This window comes from Balearica regulorum, chromosome Z (genome assembly GCF_011004875.1).
Source record: "Balearica regulorum gibbericeps isolate bBalReg1 chromosome Z, bBalReg1.pri, whole genome shotgun sequence".
NCBI lineage: Eukaryota > Metazoa > Chordata > Aves > Gruiformes > Gruidae > Balearica > Balearica regulorum.
This window is the reverse complement of record NC_046220.1, coordinates 75,488,573-75,514,864: the sequence shown is the minus strand read 5'-3', so window position 1 is coordinate 75,514,864 and position 26,292 is coordinate 75,488,573. Positions and strand designations below refer to the sequence as shown.

The 26,292-nt window shown below is 56.9% G+C and overlaps 2 protein-coding genes across 3 annotated transcripts; one reads left to right on the top strand and one right to left on the bottom strand.

Annotated features, from left to right (window-relative positions):
• The first annotated feature begins 56 nt into the window (after positions 1-56).
• LOC104630800 (gamma-secretase subunit Aph-1b) lies at positions 57-6,468 on the top strand. Its single transcript, XM_010308206.2, has 7 exons — positions 57-281; positions 1,711-1,881; positions 3,328-3,401; positions 3,570-3,692; positions 4,048-4,175; positions 5,157-5,280; positions 5,520-6,468. Exons 1-7 carry the CDS (start codon positions 169-171, stop codon positions 5,555-5,557), a joined length of 771 nt encoding a protein of 256 aa, XP_010306508.1. The 5' UTR covers positions 57-168; the 3' UTR covers positions 5,558-6,468.
• A 665-nt stretch (positions 6,469-7,133) lies between these two features.
• Positions 7,134-24,319, bottom strand: CA9 (carbonic anhydrase 9). Of its 2 annotated transcripts, XM_075740659.1 has the most exons (12): positions 24,068-24,319; positions 15,892-15,921; positions 14,481-14,651; positions 12,188-12,330; positions 11,323-11,415; positions 10,968-11,034; positions 10,470-10,627; positions 10,186-10,327; positions 8,011-8,031; positions 7,812-7,841; positions 7,578-7,671; positions 7,134-7,429 (listed from the first exon to the last, which is right to left on the bottom strand). In XM_075740659.1, the coding sequence occupies exons 1-12, from the start codon at positions 24,186-24,188 to the stop codon at positions 7,366-7,368; spliced, it is 1,134 nt and encodes a 377-aa protein (XP_075596774.1). In that variant the 5' UTR covers positions 24,189-24,319; the 3' UTR covers positions 7,134-7,365. The 2 variants fall into 2 exon arrangements, with proteins under 2 accessions (XP_075596774.1, XP_075596773.1); XM_075740658.1 differs by lacking the exon at positions 8,011-8,031 and having other exon boundaries at positions 10,175-10,327; positions 24,068-24,299.
• Positions 24,320-26,292: the final 1,973 nt, after the last annotated feature.

The following is a 26,292-nucleotide window of genomic DNA, read 5'->3' as shown; positions in this document are numbered from 1 at the left end:
TTCAGACCCCGCCCCAACGCGCCGTTTCCGGCGCAGGCGCAGGCGGCGCGGGACGTCAGTCAGCCCCGGAAGGGCGGGGGAGGGGGGAGGGGGTCGCGGGGCCCGTGCGGTTCGGTCCGGTCCGGTCGGAGCCTCCGGGTCCCGTCCCCGGTCCCGTGTCCCGCCGCCATGACGCTCGCCGTCTTCTTCGGGTGCACCTTCATCGCCTTCGGGCCGGCGCTCGGCCTCTTCCTCTTCACCATCGCCCGCGACCCGCTCCGCATCATCATCCTCATCGCCGGGTCAGTCCCGCACCGGCACCGGGAGGGGCACTGGTGCCACCGTGGGTACTGGTGGGGCGTGATGGGGGCACTGGTACTGCTATCGGTACTGGTATGCCACCGGTATTGGTACCGGTACCAGTATGGGCGTGACAGGGGTGCTGGTATCAGTGCCGGTACTGGTACCAGTATGGGCATGACAGGGTGCTGGTACCAGTGTTGGTACTGGTACCAGTATGGGTGGGACAGGGGCGCTGGTAGCAGCATCCGGTACTGGTACCAGTATGGGCGTGATGGGATGCTGGTACCCGTGCTGGTACTGGTTCTAGCATGGGCATGACGGGGCGCTGATACTAGCATGGGCGTGACAGGGCGCTTGTAGTAGTGCTGGTACTGGTACCAGTGTGGGCATGATGGGGTGCTGGTACCATTGCTGGTACTGGTACCGGTGTGGGTGTGACAGGTGTGCTGGTACTGGTTCTAGTATGGGTGTGATGGGGTGCTGGTACCAGTATGGTTGTGACTGGAACATAACTGGTACTGGCAGAGGCACAACAAGGGGACCAGTACCATTGCCACTGTGGGTGTGACAGGAGCACCAACTCATACTGGTGCTATTGTGGGCAGAACGGGGGCACCAATACCAGTACTCATACTGGTGCTATTGCTTGCATGACAGGGGCACCGGTATTGTTCCTCTTGCTGGTACAGTCATGGCCACGTTAGGGACACCAGTACTCATACTGGTGGTTGTGGTCGTGACAGGAGCACCAGTACTGATGCTTGTACCCTTGTGAGCGTGACAGGTCCACCGGTATCCATACTTATACTGGTACCATTGCAGGCACAGTAAGAGCACCAGTACTTGTACTGGTACCATTGTGGGCATGAGAGGGGCACCAGTACTGGTAGTCATACTGGTGCCATTCTTTGCACAGCAAGGGCACTAGTACCGATATGGCACTGGTACCGTTGTGGTCACTGCATGGTGTGGGCATGATGGGGGGGACACTGGTGTCAGTAATGGCATGGGATCAGTGGAGCACTGGTATCAGTACCAGTATAGGGTTGGTAGTGGTACGGGTGCACGCACTGGTGCCAGTACCACTGTGGGATCAGTAGGGTATGGTACTGGAACTGGTACCAGTGAGGATATGAGCCTGGTACTGGTGTGGGCACAGTGGGGACACTGGTGCCGGTTCCAGTTAGCAGCAGAGGAGGAGTGCATGCACAGCAGCAGTACCAGTACAGGCACCACCTGCCCAGCACTGGTACCAGAACGTGCTGGTACTGGTGGGAGAGTGGGCAAGGCCGGGCACAGCTGCCAGTGCCAGTATACCAACAGAGGGGTGCCGGCATAGTGCTGATGGGCACGGGCACAGCACCAGTACTGGTACCGGCACTGGTCCCAACACAGCACCGGTGCCAGCAGGCGCTCTCTCTCTTGCAGGGCTTTCTTCTGGCTGGTGTCACTGCTGCTCTCCTCCCTCATCTGGTTTATCGCAGTCAAAGCCAGCGACCCCCAGGATGAGTCATTGCAGAAAGGGCTCTTGATATTTGGGGTGATGTTCTCTGTGTTGCTGCAGGAGGCCTTCCGCTTCCTCTACTACAAGCTCCTCAGGTAAGGGCATCTTCCACCCTGCTCCGGTGCTGCTAAATGGTCCTCCCATCCTCTTGGCCATGACAGGTGCCAGATTTCAACTGGGAGCTCCTGGGCTGAGGGGGGGACACTAAGCATGGCACCAAGCCATGTCAGTCCTTGCTGGGAGCGTGTGGGTGGTACCTGTGTCAGTACATTGACCTCAAGCGGGTCTTAGGTGGTGGAGCAGAGCAGCCCTAAGGTCTGGAGGACCCAGGACTGAGGTGGCTAGTAGCGTCTCCCCAGATTTGGTACAGGTAGGCTGTGGGTTTGGGCTGCTGCAGGATGCGTCTCATCCTCTCTGCCCTGGTGAGTAGTACCAGCAGTGCTCCTGCAGCTTGGGGGTACGCTGGCGGGATGCCGGGCACTGGGAAATGTCCGCATTGCTGCATGGGGGACAGACAAGGGTTAGGGATCTCCCCTCGCCTCCTGGCAAGTCTTGTTCCTTTCTTAGGGATGGTTTTGTGTGAGCAGGGACAGCCTGAAGGTGGTTTTGGGTCTCTGTGGGGTGGCACATCACTGCCGGACTCATGCTTGGTGCCCTGGCCAGCCCAGGGCAAAGTCTCGGCGCAGCCTCAGCAACTCCCGGCCTCCCTGACGCCGCAGGTGCTTGTGCTGCCTGCCAGGTGAGCACATGCTGCACCCTGTCCTGCGTTCGGACAGACAGACACTGAGCTGGGACTGGGCAGCCAGACAAGGGGAGGTGATGCTGGGGTTGGCATCTCTCATACACCCCAGCCTTCCTGGCTGGCTGGGTGCTGGCGGAAGGGGCTGAGGGGGAGCATTGCTGGGGGCAGGCAGGCAGAGGGTAGCAAAGATCCGTGAAGCAGCTTCTAACACAAACCACTGCGTTTCATTTTCCCTGCAAGTGCTGCTGTCCTCCCCAGGCTGAGGAGCTGTCTGGCATCCTAGTCACCCGCCACACCTCTGGCTGATAAAAATAATGAAGCCTACCTCTCCCAGTTTCTCTCCTCAAAGAATTTTTCTTGCCCTTTGAACTCTTCCCTGCACCCCCTCCATTTTTTTTTCAACATCTAGGAGTATAAATGCAGAGACTAGGTACACCCTCCTAGCACGCGCCTCCCACACCTGCACTAGGGCTGCTTTCCACGCGAGGGTGCTGCTGGCGTTGCACCTAATGTCCCACTCGCCCCAGCCCTGCTCTGTGGGGCTGGCTGACACATTCCTCTGTGGAAAATCTTTCTGTGTGGCTTTGTGTGGTTTTCACATGCATGATTTGTCTGGTGGTTCAGGGTGGTCACGTGGATCCTTTCCATGGTGGGTGTTGCAGCTCGGTGATGGGGAGGTTACCAGGAGGGTGGGCTGGTGCAGAGTGAGACCCCATCCCGTCTGCTCCATCCTGGTGCTGCACCATGTCTTGGGAGGTGGCCAGGCTGTGCCAGGCTCCAGCATGCTCTCACCCCACAGGAAGGCCATCGAGGGGCTGGTGGCCCTCAGCGAGGATGGTTGCTCCCCCATTTCCATCCAGCAAATGGCATATGGTGAGTGCCGCGCAGAGCAGGGCACCCTGTCCATGGGGCCAGGGGTAAGCCCGGGCAGGGCTGGGCACGGTGCTGGGGGAAAGGGAGGTTTCTCACACCAAAGCAGGCTGGGACGTGCCTGAGGTGGCCCTGGGAGGCTCAGGGCCTGATGATGTCCTGTCCCGACAGTGGCTGGTGTGGGCTTTGGGCTCATGAGCGGCGCCTTCTCCATGATCAATCTCCTGGCAGACGCGCTAGGGCCTGGCACTGTGGGCATCCATGGGGACTCACAGCTCTACTTCCTGACCTCAGGTGAGCGACCGGCACTCTTTACTCATGTCTCTGCCCTACCACAGAGGTGGCAGACCCAGGGCGGCTGGAGTCTCCCGGCCATGCCATCCCCTCCATGCTGCACCCTCTACCTATCTGAGCCCCTTACAGTCCCCTGCCTCATCTGTCTGTGCCAAACCCTTCTTTCTGTCCCCTGTGACCCTCCCTGCTCCTCTCCCCCATCCCTCCCACACTTGGGGTCTGCTCCAGCACCTCCTAGTCCAGCCCAGCAGTGTCTCTGCTCCCCTTTCCCAGCTCCCCCCCATCCCTCCCCTAGCCTGCAGGCCAGATCAGGGTGGGTGGTCCCCTGGTGACACCCCTCTGCTGCTCCCTGCAGCTTTTATGACTATGGTGCTGATTTTCCTTCACACCTTCTGGGGGATCCTCTTCTTCCATGGCTGTGAGCATCGGTGCTGGTGGGAGGTCACGGCAGTTGTTGTCATGCATCTTGCTGTTTCGGGGTCGGTGAGTAGCGGGGAACAGAGCTCTGTGCCGGGCCCTATATTCGGGGATGGCTGTGGTGCGTGCTGGTCTCCATGCAGGGTTGGGGGGAACAGCCTTTGGGACTAGCGAAGCAGTTGGGTTTCACAGATTCACAGATTGGTAGGGGTTGGAAGGGACCTCTGGATACCATCTAGTCCAGCCCCCTGCTAAAGCAGGATCACCCAGAGCAGGTTGCACAGGATCGCATCCAGGCGGGTTTTGAATCTCTCCAGAGAAGGAGACTCCACAACGTCTCTGGGCAGCCTGTCCCAGTGCTCTGTCACCCTCAGAGTGAAGAAGTTTTTCCTCATGTTCAGATGGAACTTCCTGTGTTCCAGTTTGTGCCCCTTGCCCCTTGTCCTGTCACTGGGCACCACTGAGAAGGGTCTGGCCCCATCCCCTTGACACCCACCCTTTAGATATTTATAAGTGCTGATGAGATCCCCTCTCAGTCTTCTCTTCCCCAGACTACACAGCCCCAGCTCTCTCAGCCTTCCCTCATACAAGAGATGCTCCAGTCCCCTCATCATCCTCGTACCCCTCCGCTGGACTCTCCCCAGTAGTTCCCTGTCTGTCTTGAACGGGGGAGCCCAGAACTAGACACAGCACTCCAGATGTGGCCTCACCAGGGCAGAGTAGAGGGGAAGGAGAACCTCCCTGGACCTGCTGGCCATGCTCTTCTTAATGCATCCCAGGTACCATTGGCCTTCTTGGCCACGAGGGCACACTGCTGGCTCATGGAGACCTTGTTGTCCACCAGGACTCCCAGGTCCTTCTCTGCAGAGCTGCTTCCCAGCAGGTCAACCCAAGTTTGGGGTACTTGCAGCTGGCCCTTCACAAACCGAATTCTGGAGCTGGTGTCCCCTGTCCTGGTCTGCTTGTCGAGGCAGTGATGCTGCCACCTACCCTGTCCTTGCCCTCTCCTGCCTGCTCACCCCTCTCTTCTCCTGCCTCTCTCCCCAGACGTTTTGCAACCCCCTGTATGTGGGCAGCCTGGTGCCCTCCTACCTGCTGATGGCCACTGCTGCTGTCTGGGCTTACCTGCTCTCAGGGGGATCTGCCCAGAACCTGCGGCGTTTCCTGCTATGTAAGTCCTGCTCTATAAAGGGGATGGGGAACCCTATAGGTCCCTCTGGGTATCAGGACCGGCTCTGGGATGGGGTGAGGGTGTCCCCAGGGCTGGAACAAGGGTGTCATCCCCTTGGCTGCCAGACTGGAGGAGAAGCTGGGTTTTGGTCTGTGGTTGGGTTGTTGCCTCTCTTGGGGGAAGTGGATGGGGTAAGGAGACTGGTGAAAACTGATCCCCTCTCCTCTTTGTTCCTGCAGGTCTACGGAGCGGAGCCAGTCCCCAGCCAGCATCCTGAGGCCCCACAGGATGTTCCTGTCCCCAGCCACCCCTGCCCTCCCCTCCATCCTGGTGGCAAGAGCGGCCGTCACCTCCTCTGCAATATCTTTTCTCCTGGACTGGGAAACCCTGGCCAGTCCTGGCAGGGCAGGCACAGGGGTCTGGCTGTGGCAGCCAGCTGACTGGTGTGGCTGGGGCTAGCTTGCTCCGATGCCCGTTGGGGAGCCCTGGAGAAAAACTCACTTTGGGAGAACCCGGCTTTGCTGGCCCAACTGCAAGTGGAGCCCCAGTTAGCCTGCCTGGGAAGGATGCTACCTTGGACTGCCAGAGGCCTGAGCCCAAAGAAACCCATCGCGTCTCCCGCCACCGCAGAAGATATATGCTGTCCCCTGTGCCGAGGTGGGGGCCCCGCATCGCCTCCTCACTGCAGGGTGGAGGAAGTGACTTTGCAAAGCACTGCCATGCTCTGGGTTGGCGCTGACCACTGTGGTCCTACTTTCTCTGCCTCTTTGCCCAGCCTCGCTGCTCCGGCAGCCGCAGCCCCGGCACTGGACTGCAGTAACTGCAGTGCGCTGGCATCCTGGTGCAGGGAGGCACGGTGCTGGGGAACCCAAGGGGACTGACAGCACCCAGGATGGGAGGAGAATGGGGAAAAGACAGTGCCCAAGGGCCCAGCAGCCATGGAGGGTGGTAGAGGGCTCAGGAGGAGATGCAACCCCACAGCTGGTGCTGGCACAGCTTGGGGACGAGGTTCAAGGGGCCATTCCAATGGATCGCTGCCCTCTCCTGCACTTGGAGGGGGATTTTAAGGCAGGCACTAGCCCTGATGCTGTGCCACAGGGCTGAGAGGGAGAAACCTCATCGGGCTCAGGGCTGAGAAGGCAGTTTTATCCACAGTGGGCTTTTATACCAATAAAAAGAAATACCACAGACATGCGAGGCTGTGTGCGGCCAGCAGCACTGTCCTGAAGCATCTTGCAGCAGGGGTGGCAGTGGCTTGTGCTGGGATGGGAAGGTCTGGCAGTTGCAGGCCCTGGTTGACTGGAGGTCTTGATCCTGCTCTGTCCATCCTAACAGGCTGGGCTCCAGTTTTTCTGCTTTGGGGTGGAGGCTGCTGAGGGCTGGACACCTGCAGGTTCCTCCCCTCTCCTGAACCTGGCCTGTTTCTCTTGGTTTTGGCGTGCCTGTAGAACTCCCTAGAGCTTGGCTCCAGCTGCACTAGAGCCACCAGGAAAGGTGGGAGGCAGCTGTGGATCTGGGACCGCTCCAGCTACAGTAGAGCTCGGTGGGGGCTGATCAGCAAAGAAGCGGTGGCTCTGCCACCTTCAGCTCTGCCTTTCTCCAGCTCTGCCAAGCTGTGGCTATGTTTTTCCAACACTTTGCACAAATAAGAGGAGGAAGAAGTCCCAGAGCGATGGAGGGCAGGGCTGGGCTGTGCAAGGAGCTCTGTGCTGCTTGCTCTGGAGCTCTGCCCAGGGCAGAGGCTGATGTTGTCTCTGCTGGCCGGCAAGCAGTCCCTGCACATCCCACTCCGCTGTGGGTCCAGCTCCAGTGGTGCCCTTTCCTGCCCCACAGCTTCATACAAGGACAGCCGAGAGTGCTGACACCACGGGAGGCTTTTACTTTTTTTAAATACAGTTTAACAGTTTTTTATAACAAAAATAACTGCTGGGGCCAGATGCTGCCCCAGGCAACCAGTCTGTGCAGGCAGCCAGTGCAGCCGAGGGATGGTGGACCGCTTGTTCTCCTGCAGCCTAGGTTGGGAGTGGGGGGAGAAGGGGTGGAAGGCTGAATCGGCGGGCTGGGACCTCTGCAGAGGTGCAGGACTCATGCGGTGTTCTCGGTGGTGGCGGCCGTGTAGATGACCTTGGATTTGGTCAGCAAGTCCAGCCTGGTGGGGGAGGAAGGGAGAGTTAGAGTAGGCAGGGAGGCCCTGCTAACCCATCTTGCTGTCCGAGACACCATCCTTAACCTCCCTTCTCACCTCAGACCCATGCTACCTGGTCGACCCCCTCCTCATCCAGCTCTCCATCACTCACCGTGCGTTGCGGCTGCGGTGCTTATAGATGTACACCAGGAAGGACAGCGCGGTGATAGCAAAGAGCAACCCAAAAAGCACGGCCAGCACGTCCCCTGCAAGCCAAGCACAGGCATGTTACACTGGGGGTGGTCCCCTGCTGCTACTGTCAGGGAGATGAGGCAAGTCTGGAGCAAGCCGGTAGCCTGAAGGCAGAGGGGACCTGAAGGCAGCAGCCTTGGCTGCGCACACTTACCAGCGTGAAACGAAGAGCTGGAATTGTCTTCTGCAAAGGAGACAAAGAGACCGTAAGAGCCAGCTGCACGGATGCTAGGGCAAACCCACCATAGCTGCCTGCCACCCAACTCAGCACATGGCTGTTAGGACCCCCCCCCTTCCCAGGCAGGTACACCCCCCAGCCACCTTCCCCTCCTTCAGGCCAGCCCCTCACCTACCTGCGTCTGAGCCATCACGACCTGGAAGAGAGAGAGCGCTGTCAACAGATATTGCTCGAGTTGTTTGGGGAGGGAAATGTCACGCAGGGCTTTAGGCTGTGCTGCCAAAGCAGGGCTGCCTGTGAGACTCCCCATCACCCATGAGCAGGCAGGAAAGAGCTGCTTGACAAACCCCCAGCAGCTCAAACCATCTTGCTGCCCGAAGTCCAGACCTGACACCTCATGGGAGGCTTCAGGGGAAGGTGGGGTGGGGGGGAAAGGATCTGGAACCACAAAAGCCTTGTTGAGCCCAGCCAGAAACTCCTCCATCGCTGCTGCCACCACCTGGGGAGCAGGCAGGCAGGGTGCTGAGCACTGCAGCACCTATGACTGCATCAAACCCCACAGGAGACCCCAGAGAGGGGCACGGGGTGATCCCAGGAGGCAAGGACCTTGGGGGACTGTTGCCTGCAGTGAGATGGTGAGCAGCTCCCAGGGAGGAGGCAGCCGGCCATTGCTGGCAAGGCACCCTGCATGGGGATGGCTCAGTGGCCCTACATGCTCGGCGGGAGCTGTGCTGGCCAAATATTTACCCAGCATGACAGCATGGCACTTAAACAGCTGCATTATCATCTGTACACAGCTCAGGTATTGCGCGCAAAGTGGCACTATCTGCAGACTGTATCCAGCTGTGCAGCTGCTGCGGGGAAGCTGCCACCTTCCCCCAGCAGCCGGGGGCAAGAGCTGCTCTCCTGAACTGGGGGTGACTGGGGAAAGATCAACAAGCGTGGGCACAGGAGGTGCAGCTGCAAGCAAAGCGAGACATGACCCCATGGCACTCCATCTTGGTGCTTGGCAGCCCCAGGGCTAAAACAAACAGTTATCCGCACCAGTGTGGGGAGAAAACCCCAACAACACCCCCACGTGCAAGGCAGGGAACCAGTAACCTCATCTGGGAACACTGGCATGGTGTCCTGGCACTCCAGGAACAAGGGCTACATGGCTTTGTTAAAGCGGGGGTTGTGGGATAGAAATAGCAAATAAGGAGAGGAAAAAAAGAGGCGAGCTGGGCACCTCCCCCCTCACCCCAGCCTTGGTGGCTGGAGGCTTTGGAACAGCTTCTGCAAGAAAGTGGTAAAAGAAAGGCTTGGAGGTAAATGGAAAATATGATAAAGTATCTAACAGGTTTACCAAAGATAGAGCATGCCAGCCTAACCCGATATCCTTCTTTGATAAGTGATATTCTAGACAAAGAAAATGCGGTAGATTTTATCTGTCCTGACTTCAGTGAAGCATTTGATGCGGTGCCACATGGGAAACTGCTAGCCAGGCTGAAGACCACAGTGATTAAGAGCCTGCAGCCGTTAGCGAGGCGGCTGCAGGTGAGACGGTGAAGGGAACTGCCTTGCACGGCACTGTGTGGTTACCAAGGCATTGCCCAAGGGTCTGGGACCAAGCCTGTGTGCTGTTTCCTATTAGTCACCTTGACACAAGGTGTAGGAAATGCCATCAAAACAGAAAAGGAACAGGATGTTGGACAGAAAAACCCCAGTGACCTCAGAGAGCAGCAACAGGCAAGAACTCAGCGATGCAGAGCGATAGTCACACCTGAGGATTAACAGGAATTTCTACTCATTGCTGGAAACCACCAATGCAAGAAAGGCCTTCGAGGACGAACCGAGGACAGGCAGACAGGGATGCATCAGGCAGGGGATCGTGTGCCCGGCCAGGATGGCTGCATGGCCCTGCAGGCAGAGTGCAGCCTTCAGGAGGGGTCCCCTGCACCGCCCTTCCTGCAGGGTTTGGCAGTGGGGTGCTCGCTGCAAGCCTGTACCTCTGCAGCTCCTACCCTATTTAGCTTTTGCATTTGGGGATGAAGAAGCTAGCTGGGATGCTAGGAGCTGGCTGTTTGCCCTTGAGCATACATCCCCCTAGTCCTGCTACTGTTATTTCTGCAAGACCAAGGATAAAATAGGTCCTAGAAACTGATCTTCCCCAGGCAGGGTGAGAGAAGTGCAGAAATGGGAGACAGCAGGAGCCCAAGACCAGTGCTGCCATAAGTCACCTGCTGGGCAGGGCTAACCCATGCAAATGCTGCATTTCTGTCAGAGACGTGAAGCCTTGATTCCTGCTCCTCACCCCATCTCTGCATCCCTGCAGCTGAGTGCAGCCTGACCACGCTCACGCGCTCCTTACCAGAAGGCACGTGCTTCGCCAAAAAGAAGGTGGTCTGGAAACTCGCCAGCACCCGTCGTCCGTGCAGGTCCTGCACCAGACGGTAATTGTTCTGCAGAGGTTTGTTGTCATCATTTTTCAGGGTCTTTACAAGCGTTGACATCTGGAGGGAGAACAGTGTAAGCAGAGGGGGGTGTATTCTGCTTTTGGGAGCCAAGCAAGCCCCAGGGGACCAACATGGATGGTGCACACTTGCAGCGAGAGGCTGGGCAAGACCCAACATGGACCTCATTGCCCTGACAGACCTGGTCACGAGAGAGCAGCATGGTCTGGTTGAAGACTGTCCACTTCACCGTCTGGTAGCAGGGAGGAGTGGTCAGAGAGCCATTGTAGTGAAAGTAGAATTTCAGGTTGGCAGGCAGCAGACCTGCAATGTTGAATCCAGGCACCAAGACTTCCTCTCCTGGGAGGAGAAACACCATAGGAGTGAGACCAGGCAACCCCTTGGAGGACAATAGGCAGGACCAGCATGGAGATCATGGGCAACCTGGCACTGCATGTGCCAGGGTCCACACTGCTGCCACTGGTGCAATGGAGAAAGAGCAGTGGGTTTCCCCTGGAGGCAGGGGGAAGCATGTATGAGCAGAGGGCACCTTGGAGAGCTGTTTCTGTACAAGCTGTGGAATGCTCCCCTTCTCATGTACCTATGGCAAATGCCTGCTGCAGCCTCTCTCTGCTGTGCAGTGGGTTTCTCTGCTGGGCTGCAGCCCCTGAGACAAGTACTAGGTGGGACAAGGCCTTACCTTCTCTTTGGATTTTGTACAGATGCTGAAGTATTTCCTGATAGTACGGGTTCTCCCTTGGCCCAACCTGCAACACAGAGACCTCACAGTAATGACAAGGACAGGGGCTGGAGACCAGCCGGTGACGGCAGTGCCAGCAGGGAGGTATCGCTCCCTGTGAGAAGCACGCTATCCCAGTGACCCCTTCCTCCCATCTGGGCTGCTCTGCCCTCTGGGCTGTCCTCTCTCCCCCCTTCTCCTCAGGAGCATTTGCACCTTTGCCCATCCCCAAAACTGTGCCTGACTCTGACCACCCCAGTCCCACCCTCCCCCTGCTCCTACCCCTTCTCGCCCAGGGCTGACCTATAGGACTCACCTCCAGGAAGGCTCCCAGTACAGCCAGGCCATCTGAGTGGACCATTGCCTCCTTAAAGCTGTCATACTTGGTGTTGTAGTGGACCACGTGGATCTGGAAGGGAAACATGCAATCCCAGTGCAGGATGGGCACCTCCAGGAGGTGCTCACCTCCACAGGGCTCCAGCCTGCCGGAGCAAGGGCTGGGGGAGACATGCACCCCTGACTACCACCTGTCCTAGGAGGGGAATATGCTGGTGGGACCAAGATATGTGCTACTGCAAAGCAGCAAGTGTGAAGGTCTGCCTGCAGGAACTTCCCCAGTCAGGGAAAGAAAACCAGCACTCTGCCATAGATAACAGGGGGTTGTACTGCAGAGCTGGGCTCAGTTTGAGGACAGCAGCTAGAGAAGGAGGGATAAAACCAGATGGGAGCTGGCAGAGCAGGAGGACAATGTGTACAGAGTAAACAGTCCCTGCAGCTCCCAAAGCAGGCTGCTCACAGCTACCCGGGGAGCTGGCTCCTCCAGCCCAGGGACCGCCGCAGCTCCTGCTCCATCAGGCCAGGACCAGGCTGCAGCGCAGGGACAGGCTGCACCACTCGCACACGGCCAGCCCCAGCCCACCTCTGGGCAGAGCTGGAGGGTGGTCTCCTCCTCGCCTCTGCACCACAGGCAGCAGCGTGAGCCTTGGCTCATCACCAGAGTGCGGACTCCTACGCTGAACTCTGCCGCTGCAGAGCTGCCTGGGGAGCAGGGATCCTGGCCAGGGGTTACAGCATTCATCCAGTGACAACCAGGGGCAGGGGTTAAGAGCAAGACAGCGCTCCAGCTCCTTCCCCACCCAGCACTGGGAGAGGATGCATCCACCACCACGAGGGCTCCTTACCTCCACGGCAAAGCGGCGCCCATTGACGGTGTGCTCCGAGCCAGGTCCCGACGGGGAACCCCAGTGCAGGTGCAGCTGCACAGCTCGGTACTGCTGGGCATAGCCACCAGTGATGGCCAGTGACTCGGGCAGCTCGAGGAGAACTGCAGAGGCAGAAGGAAGAGGTCAGTCAGTAAAACACAGAGCCCAGTCCATCCCACAGGTACGCAGAGGAGATGTCTCAAAGGAAAGAGTCACCCTGGGCTTGTGGAAATTGGTCACAACAAACAAATTTGCTTTCCATTTTTCACGAGGCTATGGGCAAGTCAATATCCACAGCTGTGCCAATTCAGCATGGTTCAACTTTTGACTTCAGGTTGTAGGACACCTCAGTAAATACATCAGCTTCAAAAACAGGCACTATAAAAATGCTGGAAAGTGAAAAGCCCCTCTGCAGAGATTCGCAGGGGCCAGCTCCAAGCCAAATGTTATCCAACAGTTTATTCCGTAAGTGAGAATAAAGAGACTGTGGACAAAATTCATGGAGAAAGATACTGGCAGAGTGGTGAATACCTAGGAGAGCAGGGCAGTTGGACAGAGCTAGCTGCAGCGCTTGGCGAGCTGGGACTTTTCAAATAACGCAGCCTGTGAGTGTCTGGCAGCACTGGAGCTGGTGGCACGAAAGCATTCATAGCTACAATTTTGCTTCTTTGGGTATGGTAAATACATACTTGGCTTTGCCTTTTACTTTAATGTGGTTTAGCCATCTATCTTGGACTTCTGCAGTGGTGTGGCACATCTAAAAGCTGAGTTATCTGGACACACGGCAAAAACATCAGGAGTATCTCTGGGCCCTGAGAGAGGCTGCCCTATCCTTCTAAGCACCTTTTACTCATTTTTAATATCAGCTCTCTTCCTTCCTCCTTCTTTACAGGTGAAGTGTACCTTAGTCACATTGCCAAACTAGGGCACAGATTCGGGATTAACCACGTTAACAGGGCCATGATGAGTCATTTGTCCTCTCCCGTGTTCCCTGCCACTGGGTTCAGAGATAGAAAACTCAAATACGGGAAGTGGGACATTGCTCCCTCCCTGGGAATTTATCTGCTTTTACATTTCTTTTGTATATCTAAATCATTGTGTTCCTCCTACTAGCTACCTGAGTAATTTTCAGGTGCTTGAAAAATCTTATACAGCATATGCACTTTATATTACAAAAAAAGAAGTAATATCTTACTGGACTTTTACAACTTTTTATTTATTTATGGCTTTTCATAAAGCAGGCCAGTAGTTGCCAGAATAAAAGAAGGCATCTTATAAGCATGTGAGAAACTGCTTTCTAACCCCTCCTCCCCCCCATGAAAATGCTCTGACTGCTTTTCTAAACACCAAATGCCAGGGTGTCTAAAATAGCAACTACTGAGCTCAACTAGTTTAACTTCGCAGGCACGCTAAGGCGGGAGGCCATAATGTAAAGATTTGCGCATGCACCATGCGGCTGATCTGACCATGTACAGTGAGTCCAATCCGTTGAGTTTGCTGTATACACAGGTCAGCTCCATCTCGCTAGCTACCAGGGCAAGAAGATGCCTTATCCCGCCACCTTTTCTTAGCTTGGGGACCGGCAGACACCAGCATGCACAAAAGACTTGGCGTGCTCCCAGAAAAAGCTGGTGGCAACCAGGACCCACCATCCCCAGCTGTGGGGTGGTGAGCAGGAAGGAGGTGTGGGTTTTCTTCTGTATCTATCTGGCATAGCGAGACTGATACTAAAATAACGTGAATAAGTTGTGTCCAGACTTCCCAAAAAACATTCTAAAATTGGAGAAGGGAAACAAAAGACATGTAACAATTTCTTAAGACCTTGAGATAGCATTCTGAAGCACAGACTTAAAGAAGTTGGCCAATGTTGTGTCCTAAAAGACTGAGAGGTAGGTACCTTAAAGGCTAAGTCACATCAGAGACTGACTAGTCCTTTGAAAGTGAAATGCAGAGGAGGAACCTGTGGCTGCACACCTGCATCAGAAATACCAGGGACATTTTTAAAGGAAATATGTGTTTTAAATTCCTGGACCCAGCTCCTAAAGGCAGAGAGTAGCGGGTTCTCCATCTCCTGGTTTCTCCCCTCCAGCCAGGAAAGCACATGGACCTGTAAAGGCTCAACACCCCGATGCTTCCCTTTTTGCCTTGAAGGCAACAACATGACTGTAGCCTTCCAGAGAATCCCCTTCCCAGAACCCAGGGGAAGGGTGTCAAAGAAGCCTGGTCCTGCCAGGAGAGGCTAAGTGGGCTCTACTTGTGCCTCAGCACCCACCTGTGTGCCCATTGTTCCTCAGCTTGAGCTTCTCGTTGGCAGGCAGGCTGTAGCCAGAGAGCTGGATCGGCCGCAGCTGCGGGCTGAAGATGGTCTTGGTCGTGTCAATGTTGATGGGGGACTGCACAGTACCAGCACAGTCTGGGTAGTCCACACCCCACTGGTCCCGGTCTGGTACAAGGAGGAAGGGAGAGAGTGCCAGTGAGACCACCCGGGCAAGGAGCCCACCAGAAAGGAGGTTTGGTGAGTGGTAGGCAAGGGGACAGGCACTGGCAAGGAATAAGCCATGCATCTAAGGTTAGTTTCCAACAAGTTAGCTTGGGAGCAGCTCTGTGCCACCATGTGACTGCATGCAGCTGTATCAGGAAAGGTCTTGGAGCATGGTGAGCTGCCAGGAAAGTCTATTTTTGGGATGTTTGGGAAGAGTGTGAGAAGATCATTTACAAGTGGACTTGGCAAGCCAAGGAGCTGCTGCTCTGCAGCTCATCACACACTTGCTGCCTTGCACAACCTGGCCTCTGGCAGGTATTGATCCACCACTTTGCTCATGCTGCTACTTGAGCAAGGTACCACAGTGCCGCTGGGATCACACGAGCCCACAGCCACAGGTCTGATGGGTTCCTGGCTGTTAACTTCACCGGTACAGCCCTGCAAAGGGCCAGCTCACATGGTTGGGGTGCCTGCTTAAACTTCCACCTCTCCCCAGTGCCCTAGCTGGGATAAGACAGCTGATGACCCAGAAACCTCCTCTTGCACTGCAGGAGGCTGCTTCTAGCACGTCTTGGGCTAGTGCAAACCCTGACTTATCTCCAGCCCAGCCCCTCACAGGACTCCTGTAAAGATGGAGCTGAGCATTAGCAAGTCCAAGCCAGCCCCTGGTCCTGAGCAGAATGATGGTGCTGGAGCCTGGCTCACCACTGCAGCAGGAAGGGGTGCAATTTGTGCTAGCACTGCTGTGATGAACATCATGGGTGCTGCAGAGAAGCCCCCCAAGCCATGATGGGAGGACAGGGCCACGCAGGATGGGGAAGGTGGATGACAGAGGTGAGGACACAAGCTAATCCCTGGGCAGGTCAAAGTCCCAGCAGGGGCTGCAAGTCCAGACTGGAGAGCCCAGACTACTTTCCTGCTTGGCACAGATCAGGGGAGCTCCTGCTCAGGGAGAAGCCGTGCCCCGAGGGGCATCCCCCAACATCCAGGGGGCTGGGGAAAATCTCAGCAGAGCTGCTGCTTCCTCCTCAAATCAGAGCAAGCCTTGGCTCTTCAGCCCATCCATGCCCAGGTTCAGGCACGAGGGAAGGGTGAGCCGTGGAGTGCACACAGGAGTCCTGTAATCATTAACCACAGCTGGCTCAGGCCCATGGTCTGCCAGGTTGCAGGAAAAAAGCAGGAGTAACTGCAGGGTATTTACCTTCATAGCTCCAGTGGCTGTGGCCAGGACCTTGAAAGAAAACAAAAAACAGAAAAAACCCACATGAATGGAAGGGAAAGGTTGGCAGCAAACACGCCTCTGCCAGACAGCGCTCCCAGCCCCAGCAGCAGGTCTCTGGGCTCCCGCTGCCTTCAATCCCCCTCCCTGCCTTCAGTTTCCCACTCCTCCCCCTGCCCTGGTGAAGGGGATGCTCCCAGAGGGCACTGCCTCCTGTGAGCAGGGCCGGGGCTCCCGCACGTGTCAGCCAGAGGGAAAACCCTAGGGTCTGACATTTTGTTATCATCCTTATAATGGAAAAATCAGAGATGCTGGCTTCTGTCACTGAGCAGCTGTACCAGTGCTCTTGCAGCTACTCCGGAGCAGCCAAAACCTCCCACTGTCCCAGGATAAAGCACTTAAGGAGGCAAGTCTGCAGCTTCCCTGCTCAAGCTCTGTAAGCAGGAGCAGCCAGGGAAGCAGCTGTCCTGGTGACACTCCTGCAATGCTGAAGTGCTGGAGGGGGTGTGGGGAAGAGCAGCTCATGTATCACACAGAGTTTGGGTAGCAAGCTGCATTGCACCGCACAGATGCCCTCCTCCCACCACAGAAAGCAGCTCCAGGATTCACAGCAGAGGAAGCAAATGAACACCAAAACCTTGTCTTCCTCGACAGTGACTGCCCCCCACTATGGGGGCAGACTGCCACATGAAAATGTGCCAGACCAAACACCCAGCTTCTGTCCCGGCAGTCCCCTGCCTCACCTTACCCAACTGCCCAAATTCCCACACAGAGCTGCATAATGGTCCTACCATCCCCCTCCCTATGAGAAGCAGGGGGAGGATGGGGGAGCCTGTGCCAGGACCTCTACACGCCCTATGTCACCCATGAGGCACACAGCAGCCATGGCAGGGTAGGGTGTGCCCTGAGCCTCCCATGGCTGTGAGTGTCCCCAGACCTGCAGGGAGCAAGGCCCTCCTGGGGCAGGTCCTGAGGGTATGACAGTGCTCCACACGTGGGCCCTCACACCATCATTCTCCTCCAGAGCTGCCAGCAAAGCTCAGGCTCCCAGCATGTCACTGGAGCTGGCTTAGAGGTACCTCAGAGCGTCTTCTCAGATGTTCCCAACCAAATAGCTTGGCTACCTGTACTGGATTTGCGTGGCCAGGTTTTGGTAGCGGGGGGGGGGGGGGGGGGGGGGGGGCTACAGGGGTGGCTTCTGTGAGAAGCTGCTAGAAGCTTCCACTATGTCCAACAGAGCCAATGCCAGCCGGCTCCAAGACGGACCTGTCGCAGGCCAAGACCAAGCCAATCAGCGATGGTGATAGCACCTCTGGGATAACAGAGTTAAGGAGGAAAAAACTAATGACAGCTTTTGCAGCCACAGTGAGATGTGAGAAACTTTGCAGACCCCTAGGTCAGTGCAGAAGGAGGAGGAGGTGCTCCAGACACCAGAGCTGAGATTCGCCCGCATCCCCTGGAAGATGATGGAGAGCAGATATCCACCTGCAGCCCATGGAGGACCCCACACCAGAGCAAGTAGAGGCACTTGAAGGAGGCTGTGACCCTGTGGGGGACCCATGCTGGAGCAGTTGGTGAAAACCTGCAGCCTGTGGGAAGGAGTCACGTTGGAGCAGTCCATGGAGGACTGTCTCCTGTGGGAGGGTCCCCAGGCTGGAGCAGGGGCAGAGTGTGAGGAGTCCTGCCCCTGAGGAGGAAGGAGCAGCAGAGACAACGTGTGATGAACTGACCACAACCCCCATTCCCCGTCCCTCTGTGCCGCTGTGGGGGAGGAGGGAGAGAAATTGGGAGTGAAGTTGAGCCCAGGAAGATGGGAGGGGTGGGAGGAGGTGTTTTAAGATTTAGTTTTATTTTTCATTATCCTACTCTGATTTGCTAAGTAATAAATTAGATTAATGTTTTATAAGCAGAGTCTGTTTTGCCCATGACAGTAACTGGTGAGTGATCTCTCCCTGCCCTTATCTTGACCCACAAGCCTCTCATTATAGTTTCTCCCCATCGTCCAGTTGAGGAGGGGAAGTGATGGGGTGGACTCACCACACTATCACCAGCCTTTCTGCATACAACCAGCTCCAGGCAAAGAGATGCAGGGCTTGGATTTGCCCCAAGCAAAGAAACATGGCCCATAAGGATTATGCCCCTGCCCTGACTGGCATGACAGGTAATTCATGGGCTCCTCCTCCAACTTGTCCTTACCAGCACTCATCAATGCAGACAGGCTGTTGGCACATCCCAGCCCATGAGGGCAGGAGCAGAGGGTGCCAAGCTGGGACAGGCTCCGAGGGAAGGAGTGCATGCACCCAGCAGCAAGGGGCAGCATCTACATTCACTTCCAGCAGCTCCCCAGGGTGCAAGGACATGGAGGAGCATTTAACAGGTGCAGTGCAGCCACGGTACCATCTCTGTCCCTTGGTGGGGACAAACACTTGCCAGCCTGGCCAGGATGCAGGCAGGGCTCAGCAGACCCTCTCTCCAGTCCCCATTCCTGCTGCTGACAACAGCTATCGACAGCCACTTGCTATTAATAGGAGCAGATTCCAGCTCAGGGGTGAGAAAGGAAGAGGCACACTTTCCCAGGCCCAGATGTCCTATGCGAGGCCCCAAGCCCAGCAGGATCCTGCCCTCTTCTCAGCAAGGATCTAGGCATGGGCGCTGCCGGGGGACTTTGGTGCAGCTTCTGCCCTGGACAACTGATAGCCATGGCAAAATCCAGCTGGGAAGGGCTAGAGGGTGCTTAGGAGCACCAGGAGTTGCAGAGATGGGACCAGCCCTTGGGGCTCCCTCCAGCATCTCTGGTGACTCATCTCTGCAGCACTTCTGACAGTCCGGAGTGATGCTCGGCAGTCACTTGCCCAGGCACAGGGTACTCCCAAAGGCATATGAAGAAGGGAGCAGCAAGCAGAGGGCTGGGCAAGCCATGGCTGCCTTTTTCAGGCAGAAATACATGTGCCCTGGGACAGGCTGCAGTGCCCTCTCTATGCCTGCTTGCATGGCACTGCCCTGGGATGCACCCAGACATCCTGCAGCAAGCTTAGATTCATCCTGCCCACCTTGCTCACACAAAGGTTACCTGCTCCCCAGACACCGGTTATGCACTAAAATCCACAGTACACGACCTTCGTCTGGAAACACACCGTATCTTCCTCCACCCCGCCCCTACTTTCCTGCCCCAGCTGGCTCTATCATCTGCATGAGGTGATCACGACTTGCACATGAGAATCACGTTTGCAGTTTCCTAGGCAGGATTCCCCTCCTGCAACACAAGGGTGCCTATCAGCATGGGGAGCTCCCCCCTCCCCACACCCTGAGGGGTGCTGACATTGGGGCAGTCCTGGCACCGGTAAGGCACAGCAGCCGAGGGTTGGCATGTGGTGCCTTGGCTGCACATGCCTCAACCAGCACGGCCCGCCCCAGCACCCCGCTTTCTGCTCACCTCCAGGGACTCTGCCTTGACAGAAAGCAACTCAAACATCATATCGTAGATTGAGCAATAGCACTGTGCTGGCACCTGCCCTGCTGTGTCAGCAACGTGCCACCTACCCCAGGTTCCCACGTCCCCTTGTGCCTACCTGTTCCCACAGCCAAGGGGGCTCCAGACCCTCCTCGCAGCCTCCCACCGGCTCAGCTGAGCAGCTGTGAACACACTGAAGGCAGCAGCTGAACCCAGGAGTCAGTCAGATCCATCCCAACACAACAGACTTCCCCAGGGATCTCTTGGCATCAGAGCCAAGAGAACTCACAAACGCTTATCCATGCACTGAAGCCACCTGAGCTGTTTCCCCATCCTGTGGACTTGGGTGCAGCTACGGCACAGCCAGGCCACCCACTTCGGGAGCCATCTTGCAAGCTCAGCTGTGCAGGGTTGGTCCGCCTTGGCATGTGCGCCAAGAGCATTGAGTGAGCCCAGCCTGGACACTGGGTTGGGCTCTCGGCATCTGCCCTGTCCTCAGCATGGCATGGAGGAGCCCTGCAATACTCCAGTCCCTTCCACGTGGTGGCATTCGCAATCTCACAGCCATTTGCCATGAACATTAACCCACTGCCCTGCCCAAATATCAATTTGCATAATTTCAGCCTGCCTCCCACGCTCCCCGCTGGAGCATGTCTTCTCTCTCCGAGAGCTGCATGGTGCCAGGTCTCTTTTCTGCTGAACTGCTGCCACTCACCACAACAGATGTGGCTGCACCTCAGCAGTGGGTGCTGCAGCACTCTGCATGCCCTACCCTACCTCTGAGCACCCACAGCCCTGGCAGGGACTGCAAGGGACTCTCAAAAATGTGGGGGAAACAACTTCGCTGCTGCAGTGAGCACACTGGGAGATAACATGCAAGAAGACACCTTGCAGCGGTCCCAGCAGGAAAACGTAGCAGGGCACCAACAGGAGCTGCCTGCCCTTGCAGGCAAGAAAGCCTCCATGTTCAGCCACGCAGAGCCCCTCCAGTCCACCTGAGCACTAAACGCCACCCCCTTTCTCCCAGCAGCCCGTGATCGAATGGAGTTTCCCCCTTTCACTTGCTCCCTCCTCCATGCTTTCTCCCCCTGCTGCTCATTCCCTCTCGGCCCTCCCATTTTGGGATACTGGCGCTGCCGCAAGCGCCAGCTCCCTTCCCTCCTTGACATCCAACACCATCCAACAACACTTTCCTGCTGAGTTCAGGCAGACGCTGCCATTACCAGCGTGCTGCTCTGCATGTCTTGCAGCCCAGGAGGAAGGGTAGGAAGCAGCTTTCGGCAGAGCGAGGAGCCAGCACAACTGTGGGCCGCTGCTAATCCCACATAGGAAAAGCACCAATGCAGCAGGCTGCTCCCCAGGAGACCTCACCACGGGGACATAGGGATGGACTGTGCACCTGAGGGACTCAGGATCATTTGCACAGAGTGAGAGGCCCCCCTCGGCAGAGCCAGACAATAGGGAGGGTGACCAGAGGGTCTGCCCTATATGTCTGCCCTCTCCATCCTTGGCTTTTCACATTTGAGAGAGTACACAGTCTGAAGGTGCTGCAGGGCAGCTGACAACACTGAAACACGTGTGCCATTCACAGCATGGAGGCTGCGTTGCTGCCAGGCAGCAATTGGTGATGCCTGCTCGCCTTGAACTCCAGCAGAAGTTCGATGGCTTGTGTGTGGCAGGCAGGGCAGCGGGCTCACTTCTATCTCGGACATCCTGCTCTCTTATCGGCTGGGCACACGATGCCACAGGGAGCACTGGGATCCTGCCAGAGCCTCCTGTCCCCGCTGGGACCCAGCCCTGGGCCAGACCCAGGTCAAAGCTCTGTGGGATGGGGCTGGTTCACAGGGGATGTTAGGGCAGGACCACCTTGCTGTATGCCCTGGAGGAAGAAGCCCCTGTCTGCAGATCAGTCAGGCTGTGGGGAGACCAGTGGAGCTCATGGCCCAGAGAAGAGGGAAAGCGGGGTGTTATTCCTGATGCTCAGTGAGCCAGGAAGTACCAGGACACGCAGAGGTGCACAGACTGCAGGTCCCAAAACAGGAACCAGCCACAGCAGTCAGGTCCCAGCCTGCAAAACACATCCAAGCACTACCTGATTACTGTACCCGGGCTGTGTCGCAGTGTTCACACTGCTCACGGCCAGGTCCCCAGGCCAGTCTGTGGCAAACATCGCACAGGCACGGGGTCTGGGCAGTGGGGTGCACAACCTGAGCATCCTTCTGCCAAGCCCCAGGAGGAGCCTTTCTATGAGAGGGCTCTGCCATCCCAACCCTACCTCTGCCAGCTCAGCCCGGGTTTCTCCATCCAGACACACACCCTGTTGCAGCACCCATGTCCTTTCAGCCCAGGACGCCACCCCAGGCGCTGCCCATGGGCCACTGATCCCTACCAAGCCCCTTTGTGTTTATAAACTCTGACCCACTGCAAGCCTTTGGGATCAGCCTTTAATCTGCCACTGGTAGCACTGGTCGCTGCAGGGATTGTTCTTTGTGCTCCTGGGGGAGGACTGCTCAGGCCAGCTACCCCCAGAGGGGCAAGGTTTTGGGTGGAGGAAGATGTAGGGCAGGCTTTGCTACAGGGCATATTCCTGCTCCCTGTGAACTCATCTGCCCCAGCAAGTCCCCGTCTGCCCACGGGAAAGAGAAACAATTGCAGAGCGCTGCAGAGAAAGGGTCATCCCAGCAGAAGGGATAAAAATGGGGAAATCCCAGGGGAAAAATCAGTGTATGGAGCTGGGGAACAAGATGAATAAGGAGTACTAAGCAAGAGAAATGGGCTCAGCTGGAGAAAAAGGGCATGGGCAATGAGCAAGAAGAGGACACAGAGAGCAGGACAGGTCTGAATAGGAGGGAGAAATGAAACAGGCTGCCATGGGAAAGCGAGTTACTGTTTCCTAAAGACACCTGTAACACAGGACTCAGGTCTCTGGGCAAGCCAGAGACTCCTCAGAAAGCAACCCTATGGCAAAGCCTCAATGGCAACCTGCTGGCTTGTGCCAAGTGCCCAGGCTGGGGGGCGACCAGCCCTGCCTCATGCACGAGCCTCAAGAAGATGGAGCCAGCACATCGCCAGGCAGTGGTGCCGAGACATGCAGCTTCTAGCGCCTAGCAGGAACCTTGGTGGGTCCCAGCTGAAACCCGCCTCCCTCACAGGACTCCAGCCAGATCTTCAGCCTCTAACACTGGTACAGCATGGGCCAGGCTGCCTGTTCCCTACCTACCTCCCACCTCCTTTTTCCATCTCCAACCCAGTCTCCCCACTCACCCATCCCAAACCCCACACCGTGCCCAGATGATTGCTGCTAGCACACCACATCGGTATGCTAAATGCCTGACGCCCTCCCACCCTGTGGCCTGGGTTACTTCATCTCTGTGGCAAGGACCATCTGCATCCCCATCTCTGTCCAGTGCTCAGCTCGGCAAGAACAGCTCTGGTAAGAAATGTGATTCATTGCAATAACAAATGCAGCTCCTGGCACCAAGCAATTGCCAGTCCGTACCACAGGGCAGCCGTCCCGGCACAGGTCAGGGCAACTCCTTACCAGAGGCAAAACTAAGGACATACTATGAGGCTAAGTCCAGGAAAAAAACCCACGGGCAAAGCTGGGACAAGGAGCGTAGCCAGTGACAGGAATGTCCCAACGCAGTGCTCGGCCCCAAGCGAGCAAATGCACGGCACTGCCCCAAAACCCCTACTGAGCACTGGCAGCACCACAGTCCCCAGTCAGAAAAGGGACCAAGACTGAAGACCCAGGACTTTTTCCGCCGGAAACAGTGAGCCTGAAATTTGAAAGCCCCCCATGCCATCAGCAGGATGGCTCTTGGGGTAGATGGGTACAAAACACCATCCAGCCCTGAGCTTTAGCAAGTTCCCTATTGCCAGCCATGGGGCAGACCCCCACCAAATTTGCAGTGGAGCCAGACCCCATCCTTGTCGGGCTGCAAGGGGACAATGTGAATGCAGGACCAGCCACAGCAAACTCCATCAGGGAGAGACCATGCTGCAGGACAAAGGGGACTGGCTGCCATCCCGATACACTGGAGTCCGGGGCTGGACCCTCCGGGCAGTTCCAGCAAGGTACTGCTCACTGCACACTCCCTACTGCCCCCTTACCAGCCGTGAGCCCCCTGATCTGGTGGAAAATGGGCTTAGCAAGGGAAATGGGCTGCGCGAAAGGCAGGGGCCCCGAGCCCTTGGGCAGGGGTCGGGCTGCAGAGGAGTTGGCGGGAGCGGGGACAAAGGCAGGGACGTGCTGGGAGGGGATAGCTCCCTCAGCAGGGTGATGTCGGGGAACCACAACTCTGCAGGGACACCCCACACTGGGGCATAACTGGGGCTCTAATGGGTGCAGCAGGAGGTACAGCAGCCCCCCCCAAAACCAAGCAAGGGGAGAACTCCCCAGCACTGAGGACACCCCAAAGCATTAGGCATCCCAAATCCAGCACCCCATTCATTGAGGTGCCACATGCATCAAGGATCCCAAACCCAGCAAGAGGGGGAACCCCGTGCATCAGGGCACCCCGTGCATCAGCGACCCCAAACTCAGTACTGGGGTGCTCCATGCATCAGGGTGCCCAGGCACTAGGGACCCCAAACCCAGCACCACGATGCACCACGCAGAGTGCCCCGTGCACAGGGGACCCCAAACCCAGCAGCAGGGTGCCCCATGCGTCCGAGCACCCCACGCCCAGCAGACCCCCTGCTCACCTTTCTCCTGGGAGTGTGGGGGATCCTCACCACCGTGCTCCTGGTCGTGCTCAGTGCCGGCGCTGGCATGGCCCAGGGAGGCCAGGAGCAGGAGGGAGATCCGCAGCGCGGGGCGGCTCATCTCCAACAAGTGCGCGGGTGCGGGCGCGGATGCGAATGCGGGTACGGGTGCGAATGCGAGTGAGAATGCGGGACAGCCGGCAGCAGCTCCGCGCCTGCCCGCCTGCCCGCCTGCCCGGCTGCGCGTACGTGAGAGCGGGCGGGAAGGAGGCGGTGGCTCTGACTCACGCCGCCGTTACCTTTTATAGAGGCTGGAGGCAAAGTCTGACGCCGCCCGGCCCGGCCAGGTGAGCTGCCCGACATGGGACTGGAATCTGTCACAACTCCGGGGGCTGTCCCTACCCCACCCCAGCCCCCACCCGGCACACGCCTGGGGCCCCTGAGCGGGGGCGGGGGACCCGCATCGGCTCCTTGGACCCCTCAGCCGTGGGTGTCCCCTCTCCTCAGCGATGGGTGAGGGAACCCTCAGCCGTGGGTGTCCCCTCTCCTCAGCGACGGGTGAAGGACCCCTCAGCCGTGGGTGTCCCCTCTCCTCAGCGACGGGTGAAGGACCCCTCAGCCGTGGGTGTCCCCTCTCCTCAGCGATGGGTGAGGGAACCCTCAGCCGCGGGTGTCCCCTCTCCTCAGCGATGGGTGAAGGACCCCTCAGCCGCGGGTGTCCCCTCTCCTCAGCGATGGGTGAGGGGCCTCTCAGTGGTGGTGTCCCCTCTCCTCAGTATTGGGGCTGGGACCCCTCAGCAGTGGGTGTCCCCCCCTACTCAGTGTTGGGTGAGGGACCCATCAGCCATAGGTATTCCCTCTCTTCACCAGTGGGTGCAGAAGCCCTCAGCAGTGGGTGTCCCCTCTCCTCAGCAATGGGTGAGGGACCTCTTAGTGGTGGGTGTCCCCTCTCCTCAGTGGTGGGTAAGGGATCCCTCAGTAGGGGGTGTCCTCTCTTCTTAGTGATGTACTTAAGAAAAGCATTTCTTTCTATTGAAGCTAGGGGATGACACAACTCTGCTCCAGGCAGAAGCCTTGCCTTTCTGCTGCTCCTCAGAGGTGGCGGGAAGCGTGTGGGTGCAGCTCAGTGTATGCACATAGTGTGCCTGGATCCCAAATACCTTTGAACGAGGTCTTGGACCAAGTGTCCTTAATCTATCTCATGCCATAAGACACCAGTCTCCATGCAGACAGGCAATGGAAAATCGGACAGCAGGTCAGTTTTCAAGGTGGAGGGAGGTACCAGAGATGCCTTCCTCAGGAGCTGCACTAGGGCTTGTGCTTTTCAGCATCTTCATAAATTGTCTGAAAAAGCAGCGATGGGACAGAATTAGCTGTGACACTAATTTAGGGTGGTAAAGGACTGAAACTCCCTTGAAGAGTTCGAGGGGGCAGTAATGGTGCTGAGTGATGGGGTACAACAACAGCAGATTGCGGGCCATGTTGGTAGATGCGAAGTGAGGCACAGATAGTGTAATGAAGGATGCACGGCACAAGGGTGGACTTAAATTAGCTAATGCAACCCGCAGAAGAGATTAGAGAGTCGTGGTGATGTCAGTTCACTGCTTGCCAAGAAAAAAGTGAAGTAAACATCAGAGATTATCAAGAAAGAAACAAAGAACAAACAAAAAAACCCCATCCTGCTGTTGTATAAATCTCAGGTGAAACCTCTTCTCAGTTATTGCCCACAGTTTTGTTTCTCCCATCACAAAAGAGTCAGAATCAGAAACAACAGGCACGGGGCCCCAGGGCTGTTTGGGGCAGGGGTGGTTTCCACGCAAGGAAGGAGCAAAGCAGGTATGGCTGCCCAGCGTGGTGAAGTGAAGTCTGTGCCCAAGGCATTCCAGCTTCTGTGGGATCGGGGAGCAAGGAATGAGCACTTACTCTCTCAGGATAGCGGATTTACCGCACAATCAACTGAAATCATCAAGCAGGAAGTCTGAGTCCAACCAGCAAAATATTTTTTCCTGTGGTGCAGAAGAGAATGGAGGAACTTCTTTTCCCAAACATGCAATTTGTGCACACGCAAGAAGATATCAGACAAGTTAATGGACTCCTTGCTCCGCGGCACTGCCAGAGTCCCAGCTCTGTGCTGTGCCCCATGGGCCCCACGCCTCTGCTAAACCAGTTTGCCCAGCTGTTTCCCAGCCCAAATCACTGGTCATCCCAGCACCTTCCTTTATGAA

Excerpts from the sequence above, each read along its gene's own strand:
- LOC104630800 (XM_010308206.2), top strand. The coding sequence starts at position 169 with ATGACGCTCGCCGTCTTCTTCGGGTGCACCTTCATCGCCTTCGGGCCG. Across the intron at positions 1,882-3,327 it reads CTCTACTACAAGCTCCTCAG|GAAGGCCATCGAGGGGCTGG; the intron begins GTAAGGGCATCT and ends CTCACCCCACAG. Across the intron at positions 3,693-4,047 it reads GCTCTACTTCCTGACCTCAG|CTTTTATGACTATGGTGCTG; the intron begins GTGAGCGACCGG and ends TGCTCCCTGCAG.
- CA9 (XM_075740659.1), bottom strand. The coding sequence starts at position 24,188 with ATGAGCCGCCCCGCGCTGCGGATCTCCCTCCTGCTCCTGGCCTCCCTG. Across the intron at positions 7,842-8,010 it reads TCGTGATGGCTCAGACGCAG|AAGACAATTCCAGCTCTTCG; the intron begins GTAGGTGAGGGG and ends TCTCCTTTGCAG. Across the intron at positions 7,430-7,577 it reads CACCGCAGCCGCAACGCACG|GCTGGACTTGCTGACCAAAT; the intron begins GTGAGTGATGGA and ends CTCCCCCACCAG.